We start from the raw sequence: 13359 nt of genomic DNA, 5'->3' as shown, positions 1-13359 counted from the left end.
ACAATGGACAACCCTGTCTCGTTCCCCTCTGGACCTTTATTTTGTTTGGTGTGGAAGAGGGTAGTTTTAGTTCAGCAGAGGGGGTTGAGTAGAGGGCTTGGAGTGCTGTAATGAAGTTCCCCTTTATTCCTGCTCTATCTAACACTGCAAATAGGTAGTCCCATGAGAGGCTATCAAAGGCCTTTTCAATGTCTAGGGCCAGTGTTACTTGCGGGTTTTTATGTGACTTTGCGATATGTATTAAATTAAGGACCTTTCTGATATTGTCCGGTGCTTGTCGGGACGGTATAAAACCTACCTGGTCTTTTTTAATTAAAGTGGGGAGGAAGGCGTTTAAACGTTTGGCTAATATGCTGGTTAAGATTTTATAGTCTAAGTTTAATAAAGATATGGGCCTGTAATTCTTAGTGGAGGTATGGTCCTTATTGGGCTTGGGGATGACTGTTATATGTGCTTTTAAGAATTCTTCAGGGATTGCTTCTCCTAGTATGATATTATTATAGAAGCGTGTTAATGGGAGGGTGAGAGTGTGTATGAACTTTTTATAATATAAGGCCGTTAGACCGTCCGGGCCTGGTGCTTTTCCTGGTTTTAGGTTTTTGATAGTATCTTCTACTTCTTCCACCGTTATATGTTGGTTAAGGTGTTCATTTTGGTGCTCTGCAATCTGTGGAAGCTGTATGTTTTCTAGGTATTTCTGGGGAGCGGAAGGGGATTTCTGGGGTTTGTATTTGTATAGTTTATTGTAGAAGTCGGAGAATGTGCGGGCAATTTTATCGGGGTTTGACGTGCAGGTCCCACTTTCTGTTCTGATGGAGTGTACTATATTGATTCTTTCCTTTGCTCTGAGGCGGGCTGCCAGTAATTTGTCTGGTTTGTTAGCTAACTTGAAATAGGTCGCTTGCGTCCATTGGAGTGCTTTTTCTGCCTGGGTTGTGTATAATAGGTTTATTTGAAGTTTTGCATCTCTTATTTTTTTAGTTAAGGCTATACTGGGGCGCTGCTGGTTAGCTATTTCAAGTAGTGCAAGTTGTCTTTCCAGGGCTTGTAGGGCCTGCGATTTTTCTTTCTTTTTGATGGAGGCTATTTTGGATATTTGGCCTCGCATGAAGGCCTTGTGTGCTAACCAGATCCAGACTGGCGTGGAGGCTTCGTTGTCATTTGTTGCTATGTACTCATTTAATTTGTCATTTATCTGAGCCTGTGTTGTGGGATCCTTTAACAGCGATTCATTAAGTCTCCATCTTCTAGAAATAGGTTTGGGGGACGAGCTTATGAGGTGTGTGAGGACAATATCATGGTCTGACCATGCGCAGGGGATATGCCTTGATTGGGCTAGTACGGGGAGTAGATGGGTTGAGATTAGTGCCCAGTCGATTCGGGAATATGATTTATGTGGGGCTGAATAAAAGGTGTATCCCTTGTTCAATCCGTTGACCTCTCTCCAGCAGTCCGCCAATGCTAGATCTCTTAGTGTGGCTGAGATTGATGCTCTTTGTGATGGGCTTATTTTATCTATAGTGTGGGACGAGCGATCCATGGCAGGTGAGATGATCATGTTGAAGTCTCCCATCCAGTAGATGGAAGCCTTGGGTAACGCTTTAAGTTTTCTTGCTATCAGTGTAAATAGTTTGTAGGGGTTGTTGACCGGTGCATAAGAGTTTATTATCACCATTTTTTGTTCCTGCATTGAACCTTGTAGTATAATAAATCTGCCTTCAGGATCTATTTCTGTTTTTTCCACAACGAGGGGGAAAGAATTGTGAATGAGGGTTGTGACCCCTTGGTGTTTTTTAGCGGCGACCGAGGAGTAGGACCTTGAGTATTGTGAATGCAAGTAGTTGGGTGTGGAGGAGGAGGAGAAGTGTGTTTCCTGAAGGCATATGACATCAGGTTTCAATTTGAGGTATTGGGCAAATGCTTTCTTTCTTTTTAGAGGGGAGTTAAACCCTCTAACATTGTGCGAAATTATGGTGGCCATTGTGAGTGTGAGGGAGGGTGCCAGTTAATTCTAGATTTTTTGTGTGTTTGTTGTGGGCTCGTTTGGTGGCGGTAATTCCGCTTGTGGTGTGTGGAGATAGAATTCCATAGGTAGTGTAACATCGTATGTAAATGGTACTATAACAAACAGTTAGAGAAATGAACCAATTTGGGTTCTAAAACCCAAAAAATTCCCAAACTGAGTGTGTCCCTCTACTTTTGTAGTGGGGTGACACTCGAAGTCTGGTAGGGAGTGGGCATCAAGTTACTCCGCCCCGTCCCAGTGCAACAAAATCGTTAAATATTAACAGAAGCAGCATAACTTAGCCTTATTTTCCGATAAACCTATGCAACATTAACATTTCAGATAACCTTATCAGTATTCTTGTGTCTGTCCGCATGCGACCCGAACCCCGACCGCAAGTACGACACTATGGTGTCTTTTGTTATGTTATCAAGGAATCATTTTAATGCGGGTTATTTGGAGCAGGATCACACCCGGACCGACATTTGTGAGTGTAGGCCAACACCCGGCCTTTCGCCGTTGTTGAGGTGTTCTCGTGTACTGTCGGGCGCTGGCCTTATGATAAGCTGTCCATATAGCCCTTAAAGGACTAAATTTGGTGATGTAAAGTCCAAGTAGACCTAGCTGTTGGGTGAGAAATCCGTGGGCTATCCCCGACCCCCCGAAGGGAGCCCAGGACACCCCCGGCTCCTCAACAAAGTTAAGCTAGAAAATGTAGATGATACATATCTGTCTCTGGCGTCCCGAAATCAGTTTTCTGTGATGGTCGCTCTGCGGCGTGGATTCCCCACCGTCGTCCACGATCGGGTTGGTCGTTGTGGCCTGGGGGACCTGGCCATTTCATTTGCGAAGGAGATGCGCTCTTCTTCCAGCATACGCTTGCCTTCTTCCAACGATCTGACCGAGTATGATCTTTGGTTGATGCGGACCAGCAATGCAAACGGAAAGTTCCAACGGTATCTTATATTTGCCTGCTGTAGAGCTAGGGTGATTGGTCTTAGGGTCCGCCGTTTGGCCAGGGTGGATGGTGCGATGTCGGCAAAGATCTGAACTGAGGAGGGGACCCCCGGCAGAGCGTCTAGGTTGCGGGCCGCCAACAGTAATTGATCTCGCATCTCGGAGTAGTGCAGTTTTAAGATTGTGTCTCTTGGGAGATCGGTATTGGCCGGTCTTGAGAGGGCTCGATGTATTCTATCTATACGGAGAGATTCTTGCGTCACTTGTGGGAGTAGAGCGGTGAATAAGTTTGTGGCCGCTTCTTTCAGGTGGGTAACAGATTCTGGCAGACCTCGGATACGGATGTTTGCTCTTCTGCTCCGATTTTCGAGATCTTCGCATTTTAGTTCTAAAGCTTCTACACTTTCCGCGTAATCTTCCCATCTTGTTCTCTCTTGATCAAGTGCGTCTATTATATCGTCGGTTTTGTGTTCGAGATCATTAGTGCGTTGTCCGAGCTCGTTGATCTGTTTAGATATGTCTTGCATCGCTGTTTGGAGTTCTTCTCTGAACATTTTTTTTATATGAGTAAGGAGCGTAGAGTCCGAGGCGGAGAGGTTGGCTATTTGGGGTGAAGCAGGGGGTTCAATGTTCATATCATTGCCTCGCTCCTCTCCGTTTTCTGAGTTATGGGGTGACTGCTCCATTTCCGCTAGCTGGGAGAATTGATTGCTTGAGAACAGCTCTGGTAGTGTGCACTGGGATGCTGCTGTTTGTCCCTTATTCTGTCTACTGATTCTCCTGGACATGTTAAGTTTTCGGTGTTGCAAGGCTATTTAGTTCTGTGCTGTATCCAGCTTCTGTTCTTTTGGCTGGGAACGGGGCGGAGCGCAGCTCACGGTTAGACCTTGGTCATTCCGCCAACTGCGTATGAGCCTTGCCCTGGGTAGTGGGGGGTGGTCGGGTGAGGGTGGCCCGGTTAGGTAATGCTTGTATTCTTAATTACGGGTGTCCGTCTGCTGCTGCTTCTGTGTCTGCTGCTGCTTATAGAATGACTCTGCAGTTGCGCAGTTGCAGTAGTTTTCTTTTTCGTCTGTGTAGGTGGTCTTGCTTTGCAGTACTGCGCTTCTGTGTAACTTTTCTTGCCTTCTTATATGTGTTAGCAGGGGTCTGCTGTTTCTGCCCCTGTCACTACTTCTGTAGTCCTCCAGGCGTGCGCAGGGAGGCGTAAATGTTCTGGTGGGGTTGTGTTGTAGGCCTGTTGGCTGCACGTTATTGCTGTGGGCTCTAGATACTGCTGGGTGCCCCCCTGGTTGTCAGGCAGCCATGCTGTTTTCAGGGTGAGGGGAGAGCGTGGTGTGCAGGCCCTGTGATCTGGCTCAGAGGGCTCTTTGTGGGGTTGTGCTGTGGTGTTCTCACTATTCCCTCCTCTCAGCTTCCTTCCTTCTGTTCCCACTCCCGTGGGTCTCTCCCTTGATAACCCCTATTTATGGGGTTGTAGCCCCCTCACCTTTCTTCCCGGTCTTCTCCGGGTGCTCTGTGGGCTGCTGCAGCTGTGCCCTTGCCTCCGCTGGCCTTCTGCAGGCTCTTGCTCGTCCGCTCCGCGGCCGGCCTTCACTTCCGGCCGGACGCGTCTGTAACTTTAGGCCGGGGCTTCACCCGGCTGAGTAGGCCCCGAAATCGCGCTTTCGGCCAGCGGGCCGCGAGAGGTCTCTTTTTGTAGCTGGGACCCTGGTGGTGTTGCCGCCGCTGTTTTCGGCCTCCAGGACCGGGTCAGTGAGGCGCTTTCAGCGTTTTTCACTGCCCTCGTTCAGCAGCTCTCTCTGGTGCTTCTTTTCCCGCCGCTGGCTAGCCACGCCCCCCCGTCCTATTTCATTCTAATCCCGTCTGAGATGATAATGAGATGACTGCTGAGAAGTTTTCCCTACAGAACAGGAAGTAATAGAATATTGTTAGGCTTGGTGGTCAGTATGAATATATATCCCCATGGTGTGAGTATAGTATTAGCTTTGAGGATATGTGCACATTCTGTATTTTTCTCGCAGATTCCAGTTGCATTCCACCTCCCGTTGATTTCACTGTGAATTTACGCCATATTCATATGATGCTGATTTTCCTTTGCTTGGATTTGAAATCTATGTTGCTGGAAAAAATTCACTTGCCATTCTGCAATATGACAGACTTCAAATGTATGGGTCAGCCTTAGGTTTGTGCTGTGGGTTCTGCACATGCCATCTGAAAATACCCTAAGGCGATTTTTACACGTCCGAGAAAATTACGCGAGATTCGTGCGTTACGAGTCTCACAAATCGCACACAAATATGAACCCCATTCTTTCGAATGGGGGTCTTGTCTTTGAGCATGCCATTGCATCACCCATTGCTCTCAATGGGGCCGGCGGCAGCATCGCACCACGTGCGATGCGAGGTCTCCCCATTGAAAGCAATGTGATCCTCCGCTGATATTTCCCCGAAGTGATGCAGGGCGGTTTTGAGATAAAACTTGCATTCCTGGAAAATCACATGTTGACGAGTGCAAAAAGTGATTCACAGCCATATATCGCACTTGCCCCGTACAAAATTAGCCTGACACTACAGCGGTTATCCGAAAGTCCCACAACGCACTGCTTTTGTAACAGAAACCCAGTGGAATTTTTACTTTTTTACTTTTCCGTCTGAATAGCCAATAAAACATCATGTAACATGTATAAAGAAAGTGGAACAAGATAAGTCATTACTCACAAAGTTATTTATGCTTTTCTGTAGATTTAAACAATGGAATATTGTTAAATGTCACTCACAGATGGGGTTTTTATTTAAGTGTCCCTGTCACTGCTGTTTTCTGTCAATGTGTACTGCAGGGCAAAAACTGTGCAACAATGGCAGTGTATTACTAGAAAGTTCTCACAGATAAACTAAAAACCGTTCTGAGGATAACACGGCATCGTTTTCAGGGATTGATGGCTTATCTGGTACTAGTGTAATTTGTCTCCACCGGAACTATGGGTGGAGACATAGGTTGTCCTGGATCAGTGACAGAGAATGGTCAGGTCACACCTGCAGCTGTGGATTGGCTGCCGGCGCCGCTGGAGTAGTACCCGCACAAGAAGTTACCTCCGCCAGCTTCTTACTGGGATCACTGCAGCTGACTCGTCGCTGCTCTTTTTTTGGGGCTTGTGAAGTTGCTCCTCCGGCCCCTGCTCTGCTGCCTCCTGCGCTCCGACAAGCTGAGGTTGCGGCTTGTAAGGAAGCAGCAACTCCGTCCGCCGCTCTGCTGCCTCCTGCGCCCCGACAAGCTGTGGTTGTGGCTTGTAGGGAAGGAGCTCCTCCGGCCCCTGCTCTGCTGGCTCCTCTGTCCCGACACTCTGTGGGTGTGCCTAGTAGGGAAGCAGCTCTGCTGGCTCAGCTGACCCCAAGAATTAAGCCACTTCTCAGGCCCTCCACAGTGCAGGCAGATGCTGCATCTGTAGTGAACCGCGGCAGCCAATCCTACAGCCCTCCACAGTGCAAGCAGGTGCTGCATTTGCAGTGAACTGCAGCAGCCAATCCGCAACTGAGGGCGTGACCTGCCCGTTCCCTGTCACTAATATCGGCCAACCCATATCTCTACCCATAGTTCCAGTGGAGACATATTACACTAGTACTGGATTATCCTTAGGCTCATTGGAGCCTAACTGCGGACACCCCGGCCAATCAGCTGAATAATGGTGCCCTGGTGGTTGCTTGTTGTAGTTGTTCCTGGTACTGCAGGTATCAACTACCGTATCTGATCAGTGGGTGTCACTTAATCCATACCAACTGATGATCTATCTGAAAACAATCTTGAAGGGAATCTGTCAGCAACAAACACTACATGGAAAATGTAATAATAACTCGCATCATCATTCCGTACTTTATTTCAGTGCGGATGCATACTCTCTTTTAATAGCAGTGCACCAACTTTATCCGGCACACAGTATAGTCTTTGATGTCCATGAGCTGCAGCTAGCCTCACCTACCATACCCTCTAGCCACTGACTGGCACTCTATGTCTCTATGCACAATAATGGGCAGAGAGTAGTCAATCAAGGGGTGGAGATAGCTGCAGCTCATGAATGTCAAGGACTACTTCCTGTAGTCCCCATTGTATGTGCTGCAACTGCAAGTTTCTCCCAAACTACAGCACAGATACACACAGCAGATATATCACTGCAATCAGTGTGGCCGTCACTATGTTATGCTGCAGAAAGATGGTGACAGTCTCTTTAACACTGTTGTGTAATGTAAGTAAGTCATCCCTGTTTTCTTCTAGGTGGACGTTGCTAAGTGTCATTATTTGGTTGATCTTGATACTGCCACTAAAACAACACGGGAGCCGCGGTACTCAAGTAAGGAAGAATGGACAGTTATTGCTTACAAACCATTCCTGGATGCTTCAAGGTAAGAACATTGGTATCAAGCAAGGTAACCAGTATTTGCTGTAATACGTGTGGTCTCTACCATTAGAAATGGACACTAATATTGACATACGTTGGGGCTCTTATAACCAGCCACCAAAGGGAACCTCTCACAAGGTTCATGCTGCCCGAACCACGGTCAGCATGAACCCGGTATGCGCCAATGTATTGTTTATTCTGAAATGCTGTGGTGTAAACGCACTTTAAAGATGCAGTCAGAACAGGTCACCAGACAAAACAAGCCCAGACAACCCCTTTAAATTTATTATAAGCAAAATGCTTCTCAAGTCCCTTTGGTGCCATCTTGTAATAACCCGGAGTACTGCTGTAATATGAAGCATGGCTAAAGTATTCCTAAAGCTGGCTTTACACTATTTCTGCCGTCACCACCAGAAATAAAAGGTCTGACCCCTGGTAATGCCTTATAAAGAAATTGATCACCATAGGCTTTAACCCTTTCCAATCCAATTTGTATCCTGGTTTTCCTAGGGGGCTTACTCTTTTTCTATCGTTATACAACGGCGCTATATGCTGGCTAAAGCCAGTACTGCATGAGGTGACACGTTGGATAGGCTCCGACAGCAGAGAGGCTGGCAATATACAGTAAGAGAACCCCGATAGAGGTCTTCCAACATCGGAGCTGTACAGCCTTAAATCATAATGTCTTCAGAGGTCAGACAGTGGATTGGAAAGGGTTAACCAATTGTATCTAAGTGTTCACTTTAATCCCTTAGGCTGGGGTCACACGGGTCGTATTCTCGGCAGAAATCTTGCGGGTTTACTGCAGCGAAAACAGCTGGGATTTCCGCCGGGAAAGCGCAGCTTCAAAAACCGCGGTACTAAGCAACGGGTTTTGGAGCGGCTTCGCCGCACGCTTTTCCGTTATGGCCGACTCTCCCATAGAGGAGAGCGCGTCTGCAGCAGGAAAAAAAAAAATGGACATGCCGCGTCCCGGGAATCTTGTACACATGGCTGGCCAATCTGGGGATTAGCGGCCGCAGGTGGATTCGCTGCAGCGAATTTCCGCACAGAAATTCCGTGGCAAATCAGCCCCGTGTGAACCCAGCCTTAAGGGCCAAGTGTAGTAAATATACAAGCTTGGTCCTAAGCTTTAAACCCGCTGATAGCAGACTTCGGGGTTGGATTTAAGCCACTGCTCCTGCAATCAAGCAGGAGCAGATTAGGTCTTTGGCTGTCAGACACAGCCAAGGACCCAGAGGAGAGAGAGAAGAGATTTTCCTTTCCTAGCTACATACCATGTTTCCTGAAAGTAAGACCCTGTCTTATATTCATTTTTGCCCAAAAAGAGGCACGTTCTGGAGGTGGCATTTATGAATTGGCTAAACCACGGCATTGATTGGCCAATTCATAAATGCCGCCTCCACAACGTGATGACTGTGATTGGTTCTTCGTCCCATGCTCAGCCAATTAATGCAGCCGTCGAAGAACGAATTACAATCATCGCGTTGTGGAGGCGGCATTAATGAATTGGCTGAGCTGCAGCATTGTTTGGCCAAGTCATAAATGCCGCGTCTACAACGCGACAGCTGTGATTGGTTCTTCGACTGCTGCATAAATTGGCTGAGAATCGGTCAAAGAACCAATCGCAGCCGTCATATTGTGGAGGCGGCATTTATGAATTGGCTGAGCCACGGCATTGAATGGCTAATTTATAAATGCTTCCACAACGCGACAGCTGTGATTGGTTCTTCGACTGGTGCTCAGCCAATTAATGCAGCAGTCAAAGAAACCAATCACAGCTGTCGCATTGGTTCAGTGAGTGCTGCATTGATTGGCTGAGTAGCACTCGCTGAACAAATTAGAGCCATCGCTTCCTGGAGGCGGGATTTATGAATGCCGCAACCAGGAAATGATCTTCTGTCTCCGGCCGAGGAGAGGAAGAAGTACTGCGGAGAGGAAGAAGTACTGCAGAGCTACGGAGAGCAGCGGGACGGACCCGGACTGCGCCTGCTAGATAATGTATTCCTTTTTTTTTAATGTAGTCAAGCTAAGGCTTATTTTCAAGGCAGGGCTTATGTTTCAAGCCTCCCCGAAAATCATGAAAAATAAGGGTAAGATTTATTTTTGGGGAAACACGGTAGCACTCAATGAACGCTATGTACTAAAGAAAGAGTGGAAGTATTACTGTATTTTTCGCTTTATAAGACGCACTTTTTCCGCCTCCAAAGCGGGGGGGGGGGGGGGGAGTTCCTGCGTCTTATAAAGCGAATGTGCCGAAAATTCGTTCCGATCGCCATTTTTAGCGCGATCGCGAATTTAACGCGCGGACGTGATTTATTTAGCGCTATTGCGCGTTAAATTCACGATCGCACGAACAAATGTGCGATCAGTTAGAAGATTTCTCTCCTGTCAAAAAAAAAAAATATTACTCACCTTCCCTGGCATTCTGCGGCGCTGCTGCAGGCTGTCGCTCCCTCCTGGTCCCCAGCAGAGCATTGCTTTCTGGACGCGGGGCTTGAAATCCCCACCTCCAGAAAACTAATACTGTGAAGTAACATCATTGAATGGCTGTGATTGGCTAACACACGTGCGCCTTCAGCCAATCACAGCCATTCAATGATGTCATTGAATGGCTGTGATTGGCTGACGGCGTGTGTTAGCCACTCACAGTATTAGCTTTCTGGAGGCGGGGATTTCAAGCCCTGCGTCCAGAAAGCAATGCTCTGCCGGGGACCAGGAGGGAGCGACAGCCTGCAGCAGCTCCGCAGAACGCCGGGGGAGGTGAGTAATTATTTTTTTCCCCTATTTTCCCGCTCTAAAACGGGGGTGCGTCTTATAAGGCGAAAAATACGGTACTTCCACTATGCAAGCTTGCGATCACATAGCTGCCAGGTACAGTTTTCAGGGTACTCTCACGAGCAGATAGACCTTCATATACTGATTCTACCGCCTGAATGGCTTACACCTGCAAACCTCTGCACATCACTAGATTATAATTCTATGGTCCAATTCACTGATGTGCGACCTGTCAGTGCTAGATGAAAACACTGCTCACTTTGTAGTTCACTTTACCCAAAATACAAACTTCACTTTGTAGTTTTGGTAACATTTTTACATGCACTTTTCTTTAGCCAAAATGGGGATCTAAAATACAAACTTTTTAGAACCTTCAATTATGGATGCCCCAGCTACAGTGGAAAAGTATGAACTGAAGAAAAAATAAATAAAATGTGAATGAGCCCCAGAGGTCTTATATGACGTCATGGGGGACATAGTAAAAAAAGTTACAAGTTATGACCCACCACCGACATCAACCAAAACCCCTGCCATATGCGCCCTATAATTCAAGACTATACAAATTATGTATCAAAACAAAATGAGGAACCCATACTTTTATTTTAGTGTAAAAATACTGTGCCAAGTTGGGGGTAACTCGCCTACCGGATTGCCGTTTTTTTCCATCCAGAATGGGCACCACACATACATAAAACGGCTCAGTAGACTCGGGGTGTCTTGTAAATCTGGCGCCTGCCAGCATTTAGTCCATATCACAATGCCATAACATCAACAACGCAGTTCATTTATCCGAACTCCACCAGGGTATGAGTCTATAATCATCCTCCCTGTCATAACCCACTACGGGGTATGAGTCTAGGGTTGTCCTCCCAGTCAGACTCTAGGCCTCCACTGGTCTACAGTGGACCTCAGGCTTGCAGCCCTTTCAACGATGCTGTGCTATCAACTTGTCCCCTGAGTGTGGTAGGAACTGCTCCTTTTAATCTCACTTCCTGCCACACCCACAGGTGTTCTCTCTCAGGTATCAGAATGCCTGTCTGTAGCCCTCTACGGGTCATTCTGTGTACTGCACTCCTACAATACTAATTTTCAATATAAACGACTATAAATTTTTTAAAAAAATCTTTTTTTTTTTTACTTTTTACCCCTATATAATAAAACTAAAAACCCGGGAAAAAGTCAGTGAAAATATATATTTAAAAAGCCCTATATATCACAGAAAAAAAAACACAGCAAAAATAATTTTGGTAGCTGAAGAAAAAAAAAATAGGGCTGTAAAACCACCACATGGGTAACATCCCTAAAAAGCGTCTAGTCCTTTAGGACCAAAACACCCTGGTCTTTAAGGGGTTAAGAAACAAATCACAAGGGGAAGTTATAAAGTGTCAGGTTATAAAGGTTGTGAATGCAATGTGCCTAGAAACGATCATGCAGGATCCTGTTATCCTCTCTGACGTCCGCTTTGTAAAGGCATCACACAAGGTATAAAAGCCCACTGCTGCCGAAAGCGATCTAGCCTGCATGGCTCACTGCTTCTGACGTAGCCAAACCTGCGTTCTTCATAAAGAGCCTGTATTTTATCTCTGCTCTTGTGAAGTGTGTAGATAGCCGCAGAAAGTTGCCATGCTTTACTGTCATAGTGACAGTCCCCCCCCCCCCCCCCAAGACTCTATTAAAATCGAAGCCGTCACCTACCCTCTATCTTAAATTTTTTTTCCGCCTTCACGTGCGTCATTAGCGGCCCCTCAGGTGGAGAGGACAGGATTCACAGTCCCAAGGTCAAGGCATTATCATTCATTACACATGTGCGTCCCGATACGCAGACAGCTCCACGCTCCCCTCCAGAGATCAGACGCTCGTTTTTGCTTTCTAATCCCAAGGGCTAATGGAAATAAAAAGAAAAGCTTGGCTCAGCACGGGCCTCATTGTTCTCTTGCCATTTGTCAGGTTAAGGCACACAGCATTGACGTAAAAGCCCACGTCTCCACTTCGGTTGGAAGGCAAGGCGGACAGCTTTTCAGCAGCAAGGATTCCATCAGTTCCTCTGCTTCCACCATTCACCCGCATGAACAGCTAACTAGCCACGTTCATTCATTTTTTTGCCTTTTTGCAGCCTAGGGCGTTTTTTTAGTACAATAGACAAAAAGTTCATGACCGGAATAATGCGTGCCATGTTTCTGAAAACCCCGCTGTGTACTTCCTTGTATTGTATCACATACTGGATCTAATGCATTCCGAGCATTATGTAACTCTCTCTAATAAAAACGCTTCAGATACGTCAGCAAGATTTCTATTTGTTCAGCATTAACCCCTTGTAATCCACTGTCTGGCATCTTCCTACATTCTGATTGAAGTCTGATGTCGGAAGACGTCCGGCAAGGTAATCTACGTCAGCAGATGGCGCCGTTGTATAATGGCAGAAAGGGAAAACCCCCTAGGAAACCCTGAAACCGAAATTGGATTGCAAAGGGTTAAAGGGGTATTCTCAACTCAACTTTTATAGCATATCCACAGGATATGGCATAAAAAGTCTGGGTCTTACCGTTTGGACTCGCAAACGGTGGACTAATTGTGCCCCAGGTTATATGAAGTGGTCAGGGCTTAAAGAAATAGCCAAATGAGCTTCTATATGTTGCTAATGAAACATCTATAGCAGCATAGCACAATGAGCCTACACTGTTTCTACAATGTGCCAAGCTGTTTGTGTAATGCCTATTAACTTCTATGGGAGTTATGGAAAGAGCAGACCTCAGCCACCTCCAAATCTCCAATATTACCACCATGGACATGTTTGACCAAGATGGAAATGTGCCTTTAAAGGAAATTGGTCACCATGCTGCTGTCTCAGAGGGCAGCATAACACAATAATAGGCTTGCTGATTTACAGCAATATGTTTGTTGTATGTATACTTTGGGAGAAAGTTGTATTTGATTAATAACAGACAAGCGTAGATGTTCATAAACTGCAGTTAGCCTCACACCACACTCCCTGGACTGATTGACAGCTGTCTCCCTATGCACAGTAATAGGGAGGTAACTGTCAATCAGTGTGTGATGGGTGGGGCTAACCTGAACCTGACTTCATGAATATCAAGGACTAGTTAGTCTTCTATGTCTGGCTGCTGCTATAGTTTCCAGTAACATTTTGGCACTTTTTAAAGCCAAATCAGTACTGGAGCCTAGTGGGCAGAGACTTATAAGTGAAGGTTCTAAAAAGTTAGTATTT

General features: G+C 46.4%; 1 protein-coding gene across 2 annotated transcripts in view; it reads left to right on the top strand.

Annotated features, from left to right (window-relative positions):
* The window catches only part of ALG9 (ALG9 alpha-1,2-mannosyltransferase), a 119931-nt gene that overhangs the window by 84831 nt on the left and 21741 nt on the right, over positions 1-13359 (top strand). For both annotated transcript variants that reach the window (XM_066606970.1, XM_066606969.1), the window contains exon 14: positions 7232-7359. In XM_066606970.1, the coding sequence (XP_066463067.1) occupies positions 7232-7359 (128 nt within the window). The remainder of the gene's footprint in view (positions 1-7231; positions 7360-13359) is intronic.

The sequence above is a fragment of the Eleutherodactylus coqui genome, chromosome 6 (assembly GCF_035609145.1).
Source record: "Eleutherodactylus coqui strain aEleCoq1 chromosome 6, aEleCoq1.hap1, whole genome shotgun sequence".
NCBI classification, from domain to species: Eukaryota; Metazoa; Chordata; class Amphibia; order Anura; family Eleutherodactylidae; genus Eleutherodactylus; species Eleutherodactylus coqui.
Note: the sequence above shows the minus strand (reverse complement) of the source record. Positions and strands in the feature narration are given on the sequence as shown.